The 14,441-nt window shown below is 40.5% G+C and overlaps 1 protein-coding gene across 2 annotated transcripts in view; it reads left to right on the top strand.

Moving 5' to 3' along the window:
- The window catches only part of adcy2b (adenylate cyclase 2b (brain)), a 69,608-nt gene that overhangs the window by 43,149 nt on the left and 12,018 nt on the right, over positions 1-14,441 (top strand). The window contains exons 10-18 of one of the 2 annotated variants that reach the window (XM_084920309.1): positions 472-648; positions 724-767; positions 895-975; positions 2,149-2,218; positions 2,700-2,797; positions 3,441-3,525; positions 8,312-8,449; positions 12,834-12,953; positions 13,318-13,502. In XM_084920309.1, coding sequence (XP_084776435.1) covers positions 472-648; positions 724-767; positions 895-975; positions 2,149-2,218; positions 2,700-2,797; positions 3,441-3,525; positions 8,312-8,449; positions 12,834-12,953; positions 13,318-13,502 — 998 coding nt within the window. Of the gene's footprint in view, positions 1-471; positions 649-723; positions 768-894; positions 976-2,148; positions 2,219-2,699; positions 2,798-3,440; positions 3,526-8,308; positions 8,450-12,833; positions 12,954-13,317; positions 13,503-14,441 lie in introns of both variants that reach the window. The other variant, XM_084920308.1, reaches the window with a different exon arrangement.

Below are 14,441 nucleotides of genomic sequence, written 5' to 3'. Positions count from 1 at the left end.
ATAGAGATGCATTATTCTTGACTGAAAGTGTTTAAGTAGCTCAAAAAGATTGACGGGCAGGTCGGAGACACCAAGAGCTGTCAAATGACCACTGTTCTCAAAGCAGCAGGTCCTTTTCACTTCACACCCACTCGGTTTGAGCACATTTTATGTGTCAAAGTCTGGATTACACAGGCACAACTGATGGATCACAGTCAGCTGTCCTTTCGCGTGCTAGCTTTTTACTATTAAGGGGTTTTGAATGTCCTCTTTTACCATTTTGAACACTACACCATTGCAGTAAGAGTACAACAATGAGGTTTTTACTCTGGACCCGATGCTAATATTGGATATTTGCAGTAAAATATCTACAGCAGCCTTGGCTGTTGACATGCATAACCAATCAAAGTGACGAGGACTACCCTGCTGGCCCTGCTCTAGCGTCCACTCATTCTGAGGTCTGTTTTTCTCTGTTCCCGATGATTTTCCCAGACCGACAGGCACAGCCCCCTGCTAGGCGTACGCTCTCGTCCCTCTCTGGACAGCGGGAAGATGAGAGCATCAGTCAGGATGACCCGATACCTGGAGTCCTGGGGAGCTGCCAAACCTTTCGCCAATCTCCACCATCGAGACAGCATGACCACAGACAACGGCAAAATCAACACCAGAGTGAGTGTTGCTCTTTCTCAGATGCGAACACAAAGGTTCAGATATGACTTACTCATGGTCCGATTCTTCTTTCAGGACGTTCCGATGGGCCAGTACCACTTCCAGATGAGACGAGAAAGGTTAGCAAGCGGCATATTTATGACACGTGATCGCTCCGCCCTCAGGACAGTTTATTCAAGCAGTTACACAGAACCACTTTTATCCTGCTTATGTATCAGTTCTTTCTGTCACTCACTTTAAACCCAGGTCCAAATCCCAGAGGAGGAGGTTTGAAGAAGAACTCAATGAACGGATGATTCGCACCATTGACGGCATTAACTCACAAAAGTAAGTAAGCGCTGTGTCCGCTGCATTATCTAGTTCTGCTTCACATTTCTGAAGTCAGAAAGTCAGTCTGCAGTCAAAGAACGTCATCGGATTCAGGGCCGAAGTGACAGATGCAGATGAAGGTCTGTTTATTTAGTCATGTTTTATGATTTAAATATGATGAAGCAGTCTTTAATGCACTGATGAATAATTTTAAGTAATATATGATGAAGGAAAAAGGGGACGATTACAGCACTAAGCAGATAAATCTAAAGTAAAGCACTGCATTTATAAGAAAAAGCACCTTTGGGATATTGTTTCAAGCAAGTAAAAAGACCCTCCCATGAGAGGTATAACAATAGAAATACTGTATGATACAGTGCAGTGAAAAAGTATTTTCCTTTTCCCAATTTCTTTGTTTTTGCTCAAAGATAACCTGAGTAAATACAAAAATTTATTTTTAATTTTTCTTCTTGAAGGGAAAACAAAGCTATCCAAATGTACTTTGCTCCGTGTGGAAAAAAAATACCCTATGTGTATGTGATCAGGCTCGAGAAGTGGAGTGGGTGTCCTCAGAGAGTCATTCTCAAAAATGAACCCTGTCTTCAGCATGTTCTCCAGCGCTGTATGAATGTGTGTGCAGTTGGTGAAAGTGGCTCTGGTGTATCACAGGGATAGAAAAGCTCTTTATAAATGGAGTTCTTTTCCCATAGTAGTACACAATTGTGTAGTTGTCACTACATTCACCGTACAGGTGAAAGATCCTCGGTTCAAGACTCAGAGGAGACACAAATCCGGCCTCAGGGGAGTCATGAGCTGGTGTACTCTTAGTGCTGGTCATACCTCGCCCAGGAGGGCTGAATCAGGAAGGACATCCAGCGTAAAACTGTGCCAAATCAAACATGCGGACCCATCCACTGTGCCCACCCCTTGGGAAATAAAGGAAGTGGGCTGCACCCCTAACTTCTGACCTCAGCAATATCAAAATGGATGAGTTGTAAAACCAAAGCTCACACACTCTTCAGCTGTTATGTGGTTGGGACGTGCATTATTGTTCTATATATAGCCGTTGGCACATTGTGACGTGCAATATTGTTTTTCCGCGCCAGCTGATTTTATCTCTCACTGAGGATACAGCGACCATTAGTCATCCGGGGAATGACTTCTGGACTTTGTCTCACTTGTTGTCTCCAGACAGTGGCTGAAGTCTGAAGACATCCAGAGGATCTCATTGTTCTTTCACAACAAAGCCCTGGAGAAAGAGGTAGGCGAATGCATACAAAACAGCAGCCGGCATCGCTCGCTGGGAGAAACAAATCAATGCAACTGTGTGGGTATCGGTGGAAAAGAAGTTGTTATGCAGGCTATATAAGGCTTATAGAACACAGGGGTGTCCACTAAATATTCTATACTACACCTCTGACTTCAAATTTCCATGCTCGTCTCATCATTTGGAGATTACCACTATATTACATTAGTACACTATAGCTAGATTGTCCTTTCCATTAAGACTGATTGTTGTTACTTCTTTTGTTTTACGCTATCTAAATTTAGAGTATCATTAGAAACCAGTATAAACATGTAGGTGCTGAAAGTTAAACCCTGAATTCACAGCAATTACATGGTAAATGTTAAGCACTATCATTTTTTTCACACATGATCAATTCTAACTTGTTTGCAATGCATGTTTAGTGCTCGTTCTGACTCTGATTTCTGCACTCATGGTCTCGATCTTCTCTCTGCAGTACAGATCCACCACATTACCTGCCTTCAAGTACTACATCACCTGCGCCTGCCTCATATTCTCCTGTATATTCATAGTGCAGGTCCTCGTCTTGCCCAAGTAAGTCTGTGCCAGTCTTACAGGGTTTACGCGAACTCCAGCTGTGACAGCAGGGCTGATGTGAAAAAGCCATTTGACGCCAGCTGTCTCATCAACGGGCACCGCGCTGAAATGAAAGAGGCAGGGGAGCAAGAGGCGGAATGTTAAAAAAGGCGATGGAGATGAAAGGGCAGCGTGTCTGCTAGTGATTATAGATCAGGTGAATCAAATTGTGGCGTCTCTTTAATAGCGGGGAGAGAGAGATCCGCGGTCATGCTAATTTACTGCTTCTGGGAGCCAAAAGTGTAATTCAGCATCTGAGAGGCCATTGATTTTCTAATTCAGCCGTCTCACCCTCTTTATCTTTGCTCTGTTTGCTGCAGCATCGCGTCGCACATTTTAGACGTGACATCATCAGTTTTATGGCAGGCGTCCTTAAATCAGCCGTTACCATGTTACTCCACAGAAAAACTGAAACATGAGCAAACCTGTTTTTGAGCCACACGATCCATGTTGTGCTGCCTTAGTGTAAACAAACTGCAGGTCTGAGGTAGAATACATTAAAAGTTCTTGTGATATTTATTGGCCTGGATGGCACTTTAGAAGGCTGAGAGGTGCCAAGAGACTAAAGAGTAATGTGTGTGTGTCTGTGTGTGTGTTGCAGAACTGCTGTGCTCGGGATCTCCTTTGGGATGGCATTCCTGTTATTGGCTTTGATCCTGCTCCTTTGCTTCGCTGGTCACATTCTGGTGGGTTCAAATACACACAGAAAAGCATGTGCAGACTCAGAGAAAGTAAGTTTTAATAAACATATGCACAACGTAACCCTAAGATGGCCTGTTTAATAAGTCTGTGCCCCAGTTTTGATGAGTTAACTTCTAGTATGTCATTAGTCTGTTACTTAGCACTAATTAGCCGGTATCGCTGTCTGTATATGGCACCAATACAGCTTAGGGATGGGTCTTATTAACCTAGTTTGCTAGTGGTACCTGATAACGCTCCACCAGAATCATAGACTGTATGTAAATGATGAACACAGTGGTTTTACCATTGGTTTCTCAACCCTACAACTTGAAGCTACTATTTATATTTTTGTGGAGCCAGAAATACCCATTTTCAGATGACAGTTGGTTGGTGTGGTAGGTTATTAGCAAGCTGGGTTAAAATGCTTCATTCTTAAACTATACATGCACCATGCCTTCTAAAAAGTGCTCAATACCACTAATAAATACTAGACTTGTTTTTAGTGTACGGCAAACTTCTTGGACAGGCTGTACCTCAGAACATGTTCGGTTTAAATGTTCAAATAGGGACCAATCAGACTGTGAACTTGTTAATTTCATAGCTAAAGTTGTGGTGAGAGTCTGTGGGTATGAGCTCACTTTTACAGTTAGCCCCAAGTGGCCATTTAAGGAATTGCAGCTTTTGGGATCTCAACATTGGCCAGAGGTTGATGTTTGGTGTAAAGCTCTAACTATGCTATATAAATTTACGAGCCAACTGTGATTAGGTACCCCAGTTCAGCTTCTCATTAACACAAATCCTTAATATGTCAATGAAATGGCAGCAACTCAGTGCGCTTAGGCTTGTAGACATGGTCAAGACGGCCTGCTGAACTTTAAAAGTGAGCAGCAGTTCTTGGGGCCAAAATGATTTGCTTATGCCAGAGGTCACAGGAAGGAAATAGTAACTCAAATAACCACTCATTGCAACCAAGATATGCAGAAGAGTATCTCTGAATACACAAGATATCAAACCTTGAAGCCCGTCTGGTCTGATGAGTCTCGATTTCTGCTGTGAGATTCAGATAGTAGGGTCAAAAGTTGTCATAAACAACATGATAGCTTGGATCCATCCTACCTTGTATCAGTGGTTCAGGCTGGTGGTAATGTAGTGGTGTGGGGGATTTTCTTGGCACACTGAGCATTGACTGAGTGTTGTTACTAACCAATGACTCCTCCCAGCAGAGTAACGCACCATGTCTCAAAGCTCATATCATCTCAAACTGGTTTCTTCAACATGGCAATAAGTGCATTGTACTCAAACGGTCTTTCAGTTTAACAGATTCCTTTGGGAATTAGTGGAACAGGACATTCTGCTCATGAATGTACAGCTGACAAATCTGCAGCAGCTGTGTGATGCTACCATGTCAATATGGGCTAAACTCTCAGAGGAATGTTTCCAGCAACTGATTGAATTGGTGCCACGAGGAATTAACCAGCCTGGTCCTACCCACACGTAACTATGTTTTATATATACAGTAAAACGACAATGTTTTTTTCACTTACTACCTCCTACATAAAATGTATCTCTATAAATAACAGTGTAATTAGATCCTTTATACTTGAGAGATGGTTGATTATCAGAAAAGATTAACAGATGTTCAGCAGAGGAACAGCTGCTATCATTACATGTGAGGAGTATATGAGCCAATCTACTCTTTTGTTCTCCTTCATAAATTAGCGCATGCATGAATTCCCTGCTACAGCTAGCTTTCCAACATAAGTATTGGTTTGGGTATTGTTTTCAGTCAGCCACAAGAACCTGACACAGGATTTATGGACAATCAATAATGGTTTCTCCCTTAAGAACCCATTTCCTTGTCCTCCTTTCTCTAGAGATTATTATCACACAATAGGCGTGGGTCACTTCTAGTTAGTGGGTCTCTCCTGACCTAGATATTCAAAAAGGGAAAAAAAAGGAGAGCTTAAGTTTGATGAGTTTGCACTAACCATGATTTTAACAGTCAATATGTTCCCAGTTAAAGCTGCAGTGGTCACGCGTGTGACTAATGAGAAACCTTGCATGCTCTGTGTGCTTTGGTTCCGTGCGCCCGGTTGGGTTTGTGTAAGTCATTATTAATGGGGCATATAATAGCTAAAGGACATGTTCCATTCATCTGTGAAAGAGTGCATTACACGATTATTGTGATCAAACACATTTCTTGGAAAATGTCTTTTCAAGTCAGATGAGCTTAGCTCACCATTTCAGCCAGAGTAGGTGTTTTTTTTTGTTTGTTTGTCTTTGTTCGTCTCAGAAAACACTGCTGTAGTGTCGCAAAATACAAGGACACAAAACAAAGCATGTGTGAACATACCGTCCGGAAGGGTGACAAATCAGAAACTAGCCGGCAAGCTAATATACACTAATATAACTTACTTTAGATCATATATCTGCCTGAGGTAAATTGCCAAATTTCTTTTATTTGTCAGCTTAAATGTATCATTTCATATATGCTGAAAGTGTCCTGAGGACACGGAACTATAGTAGTGTGGTTAAATTGAGCGCAGAAAAAGCACAAAATGCTCTTTCTCTGACAAAAGCTACAATTTGAAAAGACCTGAAAAGTTGTTTTGTTTTTTTTTCTTAAGAGGAGACCATAATTGTGTTGGATTTATTCTAGTATAAGCATCACTGCTTTGTCAAACAGATGCCCCATTGTCAAAATCCCCCTCCCTCCTCCTGGTATTGAATCCTCCATCTGAACAGGCCTCAGAGAAATCAATGTTACTCTGTATGGGAGCCAGGGAGGACAATGTTCTTGAGTGGCCCCGTAGCTTTCTTTTTCCCTGCCAGGCTTGTTGAGAAGTTCAAATTATTATGTTATTATCCACATCAGTCTTGATTTTTCTTGGGTCTATAGGGCAAAGAATAGACTTAATAGCATCCTACCTGGGTTAAATAATTCCATATCTAGCCACGCTGATTAAGGATCATTATTAATCCTCTTAACCATTTAATAAAACTGTGTAGCCAGGGAAAAGCTAGACCTCTCTCTTTTTGTAGCTTATCCTTTTATTAATGCTAGTTTCTGCTTGTTCTAAAGAAATAAACCGACTGATTGGTTTTCTGCTCTTGTTACGAATCAGGTTTGGGGTTGCCATTTGAAAACGAAGCCTTAGTAGAGCTTTCGTTGCATGTAAAAGCAAGCCCAACGTAGCCAATGGCAGCATTATTCCCTGTGTATGTACATGGGGATGACAGTTGGTCATTAGTGGGCACTCCAGGCTCTGCTTGCATAACCCTCTAATGTACTGTGTGCCAGAGCAGAGTGGATAGAAGTCTTTCAAAGGCCTTTACTGCATCTAAACTTATTATTAGACATGCACTGATCAATAAGCCGGTGATTGGAACAGGCTGGTATCCAGTCGGCCTCTAATTTACACACATCTGTTCCAAAACTGCCACAGTTTGAAATGCACCAACCCAGAAGGTGATAGTGTTAGAACAGCATGAATGAGTACGTGTGAAGGCAACACTGGCCTCAGTGAGGGATCTGGCAAAGGGAGCCCTTATCAGAGGAATCATAACACATCTCCAGATAAGGTCTGTCTCTCTCCCCCATCCCCAACTGTTCGTGGTAGATGTGTGCGTCTGCCTGAGCCTGCTTGTGCCAGAGGTTTCTTATTGTTTAAAGGGAGTTTTTCTTTCCACTGTCGCCAAGTTCTTGCTCTTGGGTTTGTCTGATTGTTGGGATTTCTCTGTATTATTGTAATGTCTTTACCAGACAGTATTATGCACCTTGAGGTGACCGTTGTTGTGATATGGTGCTATACAGATAGAACTGAATTGACCAATAAGTTCTGACTATAAAATCAAATCCCATATGTTTAGATCTATTGCTGTTTATCAGTTAGCTCAGGTCACTGGTAAAACTCATTATTAATACTATTTAGTTGTTTTTTGCATGCATTAAGATATCTGTGAGTCTTTCCTCCTGTTTACTTGTCTCATAATATATTTACATTGTATATTACCATACAGTATTACTGTACTCTACTGCAGTGGTACCCAACCCCTGGGCCTTGGACCAGTACCGGTCCGTGAGTCATTTGGTACCGGGCTGCGATAGTTGAGGCTTGGCCGTGAAATTTATGGTTTTCAGGGTTTCATCGTGATTTTTTATCGTTTTTATTGTTAACTCGGTTTCCAGTGTGTTATGAATAAATCTTTTTTTTTGGGGTACCGGTACTGGTTTTATTTTGTTGTATTTATTCGCGACACCTTAAAGACCGGTCCTTGAAAATACTGTCGGACATAAACCGGTCCGTGGCGCAAAAAAGGTTGGGGACCACTGCTCTACTGTATATTACATTCTACCACATATGCAAATTTAATACACTGCTCAGCTTTCTAAGTAAAAGAGAGTCCAAAGATGGTCCTGCTGCCAGCATTGTCTTCATATTAACTACAGATGGATGTGTAGCATGCATCTTTTCCAGTTCAGAGATCTTTCTGTTTTCTTTGAATTCCGCACACTAATTATTCCTATATCACAAGACACCACATGGGAATGAATGACCTTCTTGAACTTGTGCCATGTACTTGCTGTAGCTATATCTTTATGCCTTAGGAATCATCTGCCCTGGACTGTATATAAATAAAATAAATGTGATGTTTTAAATATACTGTTTTCCAGCTTACAGTATCATTTTTAATTAATCCCCAGAGGAAAGCAGTGTTTCTCTTTAGCACTCCCACTCCCTGTTTCATCACCTTCAAGTCATTCCCTCTGTTTCTTTGTATCCACAGCAGGGAAGGAAGGGGTCCTTCTGCTCTCTTACATGGTTTCCGACTTCTTCTCGCATCATCGTCACCAATAACCCCTGGCTGCGATTGGTCCTCACCATGACGACCACTGCTCTCGTGCTGGTCATGGCTGTCTTTAACATGGTGAGAAGCCAGTTTTAAATGTTGTGAATGCTGTTTGACTGCTGGTTCTTGGAAGTGCTGCTGAAGCGTCAGATCACTGTGCCGTGCATTTTCTGATAAAAGCTGCAGTAGCACAGTGGATATTTCTGATGATTTATATGATTTGGTTTGAATAGACTGCACCAATACTGGCTTAAACTTTAACATTTTTATGTTGTTTTTTGTGCACTGCAGACTATGTCAAGTTGAAATAAATCAGTGCTGCAGACAGAACAGCAGAAAAACAGTTGCCACGGGGTTGCAATCAAACCTTCTTAATAGTAACAATAATTTTAACCACTTGCTACAACTGAAATTTACCAGCGTGTGTTTTATAAATGAAGCTTTTGGGGAACTTTATAACTACATTGAATTTTCTTCAGTAATCCAGATACAAGTCTTGTCTCAAAATCAAAGGTCAGAAAAATGTCGTTACACCTCTAAAGGCAAGTAGATCAATGGAAGTTTAAAACTTATAAGTAGGAGAAACAGGAATACTTCTCTAAGAGCAATCAGAGGTTTTGAAATGATGACTTAGAAAAGGTTAATGCCCTTCCTGTGGAAAGGTGTTTAAAGGAAACTGGTAAACCTGATCATGTGGTCGACATAATGGATTCTATGAATACCCAGATTGTTTCGAAGAGGTAAATGGTGCCCACAGAGCATAAACTGAACCTTAATGGTCATTCCTGAAAGACAACCGTGCGTAACATAAACATAAGCCAACCCAAAGTCATCCCCCACCAAGGTCTTCAAGGTCAACTTAATGATTTAGTGGTTGAAAATTGAACAATTGATCAACATATCTAAAGTATCTTATAATATGGTATCTTAAATATCATGTCACATTTGATCACTAACCTCTTCTTCAAGGTCAATAGATTGATCCGAAGGTCAGAGTGATAATAATACGATACAGAGCTATTTAAAACTATGTTTCTTACTGCCATTGTTTGTATTGACAACATATAGGCATATAGGGAATGTGAATATGTGGGGATTCTAAATATCACATTACTTTGAACCTTTGACCTCGTCTTCAAGGTCAAATAAGGCCAAACTTTGATAAAATGCCTTTAATTTTTAAAACTGTGATTAAAACTCTTCTGCCTTTGTTTGTGTTGGCAACATTTAGGATACGATACTCATGTATGGGAATTATTACATTGAAGCAATGCATTAAAGTCTGCATCCAAATATCATGTCACGTTTGACCTCTGACCTCACTTTTACATGTCACACCAGCCATTCTTTCAAGTTGACCCAAAAATGTGTTTTTACTGCACTACAAATGTCTTAAAATATGCTTAGAAGGGACAACGAAAACAAAATGAGTATGTACAAAAGGCAGCACTATTCCCTTAAAAGTAAATACTGCCCAGAGCGTGGCAGAGGTTTGCACTCTCTGAGGTTTCCTTCCAAGGAGCAAGACTTTATTGTAAATCTTTGACATTTTTCTTTGAACACTGGATGCTTTTTCACTCCCTTTCAGTCCAGTCCTTGTATGTCCTCGTGTTTTCCCTGTCTTATTGTTAAGTCTCCGTCTGTGTTAGGTGTTCTCATGTTTGGTCATTTCCTGTGTTATTTTGGTACTCTCTGTCTCATGTGGCTGTTCAGTTTTCTTTCCCCGAGTCTTGTTTCCCCCGTTTGTCTGCACCTGTGTGTTCCCTACAGCTGCCTCTAGTTCCCATTATTCCCTACTGTGTGTGCATATGAGCCCAATCAGGTCTTTCTCTTTTATCAGTAAATCTCTTTACCCCTCGCAGGGTGTGTCCAGTCTGCCTTAGATCCTGTTATTTACACTTGTAATATTTTCAGTCACTTTTAGTTTGGTTTTCCCTTCTTAAGCATTTTCAGTTAGTTCCTGTTCCTGCTCTCCTTTCTTCCCCCAAATTTGTTACCCTTTATTTTTAGACTGTTTCAGCTGCCATTCAATAAAGGTATGCTTTAATTTCCATCTCACCTGCCTATGCTAAGTCTGCATTCAGGGTCCTGATCCACAACTCATGTCAATAAGCTTGTTAGACTTGTCTAAACTATAACCTGTATTTCAATAACAGAGAGATCACTTGGAAGAATTTGACATGACGTATTGAGATAGAAATTAATGTATTTAGTAATTAGACTCCAACCCATCATGTTAGAACAGAATCCCAACGGTGATAGGATTTAGGACAGGACCTCCCAGAGTCTAGACGCTAGTGGTGGTGAAGAAAGTCTAAGAGAAAGAAAGTCTGAACACAAAGTGGAGGCCGATAGGCTCAAAGTAGGCAGGCGAGAAGATGATTGGAATAGAGTAATGATGTCATTATTTAGATTGACAGCGTGGGAACTCGGTACATAATGTCAACAGAAAAGCAGCCGAAGACCAATGAAAGCAGGCAGATGACTGATCACAGATCTTCCTTATTGAACTTACGCATGAGCTTCATTTCCATGTATGTTTGCACATGTCTCAATAAAGTTTCCTAGCAAAACATTAAGAAACTGGGGTTTCGCAAGACTTTTTCACATCACTGTACACAAACATTAAAATGTGAGTACACAAATATATATACATGTGAGCCTTTCACACTGTTATGATGGCCCAAAACAACCCACACAGGAGTAATGCACAAAGAAATAAAAATAACATAAAATAAAGTCTGTGAAGAATAGCTTTTTCTCCCCCAAATTACACCTGAAACGTTCAACTCCTGGCAGCTAAATGTCATGTAGCTGCAGGCAATATGAGTAATTAGAGAGCAAGAATACAGTTCCCGTGGCACACACAAAAAACTTGCTGTTTTATATCACTGGTGCACACTTTCTGCAAAAAAAGGGACCGTCATTAAAATCTGGGTTTGTACTGTTCCACACAAAACTGGACTATTTCAGGAATTTCCCTTTACTTAGTGCATTCAGCCTGTGTCAGTCAGCTGCTGTTCCTTTGAAAATTGTAGAAGAAATACACAAGATCAAAAATACACATTCATTATTTACTGTTTCTATTCTATTTTTACCCACTTGATTACACCACAGCAGCTGTGGAGGTCAATTGTACCACTGCTGAGGTTTTTCTCCCAAAAGCGATGGTTGTATTTTTTTAGCGTTGTGGTTTTCCATACAATATGTTGTCCAGGTCAAGCATGAGAGTCCCTGCTTATGGTGATTAAATGGGGGATTTCTTTCAAATGTTAAATAGACACGCTGTCAGTGTGAACAGCATCATTTGGCATGCAGCAGGAAACAGGCATGAAATGTGTCACAGAATATGTGCATTACACATGTTTGTTATACAATAACGATAAAGGTGAAATCTTTAAAGAATTTTGCTGCCAAAGTGTAAAAGAATATTTCAAATGCTTTAAATGTTTCTCTTAGAATGACTTCTGTTAAATGATGGAAACAGGAAATTCACTCCCAAGGCTACAATGTTTCACTGAATTAGAGATTAACTCTTGGAACTGATCCAGATTCACGCCATAACAAAGAATGGAGATGTTTCAGAATGTGATGCTCATACATCAGATATGTTCACATATACTTATGAAACTGGAGGCTTTGCCTTTATTTTCTAAAGGAACTGTCATAAACTAATAGATCGTCTTATTTTTGTGCATCTCTGGACTCAATTCGTGCATGATGTTGAGGTATGCAGGTGTCATACCATAGCAAAGTATTACACAGATCTTTGGTTAAAAATGTAGCTTACTTCAAGTTACTGTAATCTAATCCATTTATACTCATAATCAGGTTTGTAGGCTTGGTTCTATTTCTCATGATAAGAGAGTTTCTTTAAAAATGAATAGCTTCAAATTGCAATCAAAGTTGTTAGCCAGTAGCTCTTTGGGAATCACCTTTTTCATGGTAAAATGCTATTTTATTCCTGTCAAAATGTGTGTAACCTTTGGCATTGCCATATTCATAGATTCAGCTAAAGTAATGGGAACAAATTATGTGTTTTTGTGACAGGCTGCTAAAAACATAGTGCCTAAAGATACAAATTAAATTGGTTCTTTGCTCAGTTGTCTGTTATGTGTAGAGAAAATAGAGCTTCATTTCTTGAGTTTGGCACCTTTTTATGCTTGAGTGATTCACTGGTCAGTGTTAAGTGCTCAAACACATCCCTCTGAAAATGGTCTGGCACCGGACTGGACTGGAGTGAAAAAGCAGCCAGTGACCAAAGAAAACCTTGGAAAGAGCTTTAGAAAGGCTAGAGACCCATGTGATGTGACTGACAGAAAATAATTTAGAAGAAAATTGATGTATTTGTTGATTGATATTTTTATATGGATTTGTATTGACATTGACATTGAAGTAATGTCAACGCCTGTCATGTTTTACTTTCTGTGTATTCTGCTTGGATCTCTTTTGGTTTTGTTAGTTTTTTGTGGAGGATCCTGGAGGACCTGTGGATGACATCCTGCCAACTGTGAATCTAACCAATAACAGCCAGCTGGACTACATGGTGGACAACACAGGCAAAAACAAGTTTTACCTGCCAGTAAGTACAGCAGTGAGAGGTCAGCAACATGACCTGCAGAGAAAGTACTGCGGCCATCTAAAATGACATCTAAACAAGCAAAATGAGACATCTGTGTCTCTGTGTTGTGTTGTGTTGTTGTGTTCGTGTCCAGCTCTGTATCTTTTCTTGGACTCTAGTAGAACAGGTGAGCCTTGGTGCAGCCCCTCAGTTCATTGTCTATCAGAAACGAGCTGTTTTAGCTGTGCTCCCTTTAAGGCAGCATTTGGGGCCTCACAAAACTAAAAGTATCCCACATTTTTATCAAAGTATGCAATATAACTTATCAGTCACACACCACAGCACATGCCATATTGGGTCATCTGTTGTTGATGTTCTCTTTCAGTACTTTATCTACTGCTGTATACTGGGCTTGGTGTCATGCTCCGTGTTCTTGAGGATCAACTACGAGCTGAAGATGGTGGTGATGCTGGTCGCCGTGGTAATCTACAACATCATCATCCTCCAGACACATGCAACTCTACTGGATGGATTTAACAAAGCCTTATACCGCACAGATAAACCAGACAGGTACCTGCATGCACTCGTTCTCCCTTCTTCCTCCACACATCCTTTCTGCTTCATTATTTAGGAAATGATGAAATCATTCTTAGGCCAACTTTAGGTTAATATTATCTGTTTGAAACCCTCCGTCACGCTGACCCTGCAGCCTGCTCACATCAGTAGAAAAGAGCTTATTAAAATGACTAATGAGACTGGACCACGGGGGAAGACTGATGCTGAGGCAGCGATATCCCATGTGACTGTCGATCAAGTGTAACCCCTGGAGATGGGGATGATGAATGGCAGCAGTTTGTGTTGATGGAGCTCAATTCACTTTTGACTGACAGCTAGAGTCTCACTGCTGACAAAATCCCATTATGCAAAAAGTTTCCAGGGCACCTAGAGAGACTGCGGAAAGAAAAAGTTTTTTTCTCAAGCTCATATTTCTCCTTTTGTTTGTCTTCTTCACCTCGGCTTTTATTAGCATGAAGACAATACTGCTTTTGCCAGAGCACGGAGGCAAGTAAATAAGAATAGCAATGAAGTGGAAAAACAAAAAAGAAACAGACCAGGGCTGACAAATAATAATTTCCACTTTAGTATCTTGAAGGAGAACTTTAGGTGTACTGTCTGTGTTATAACAGGCACAGGATCACATATCCACAGTCTGTTGAGCTATAAGCTACAGCTACTAATCATTGAAGTAAGTTGATAAATTTATAGTTGATGTATAAGTATTAAAAATATAGAGGAGTGGGTGCAGGCTTTCTGCCGTTTTTAAATACAGTGGCCAGGAAGGATATCGCCCTTCTGATCAAATAGATTTTAATTATATGACTACACACCAGCCACATACAAAGTACGCTAGGAGAAGAGAGGGGAGGAGAAGGGAAGTTTTAGGCCTTGGCATGCTGTGGAGGCACATTTCAATTCATGCCTGCCCTTTTAAACTGCAGACATGAAATA

Source organism: Perissodus microlepis, chromosome 22 (assembly GCF_051167445.1).
Source record: "Perissodus microlepis isolate ML-2025 ecotype Zambia chromosome 22, ASM5116744v1, whole genome shotgun sequence".
Lineage (NCBI taxonomy): Eukaryota > Metazoa > Chordata > Actinopteri > Cichliformes > Cichlidae > Perissodus > Perissodus microlepis.
The sequence above is the reverse complement of the archived record's forward strand: the minus strand, read 5'-3'. Positions and strand labels throughout refer to the sequence as shown.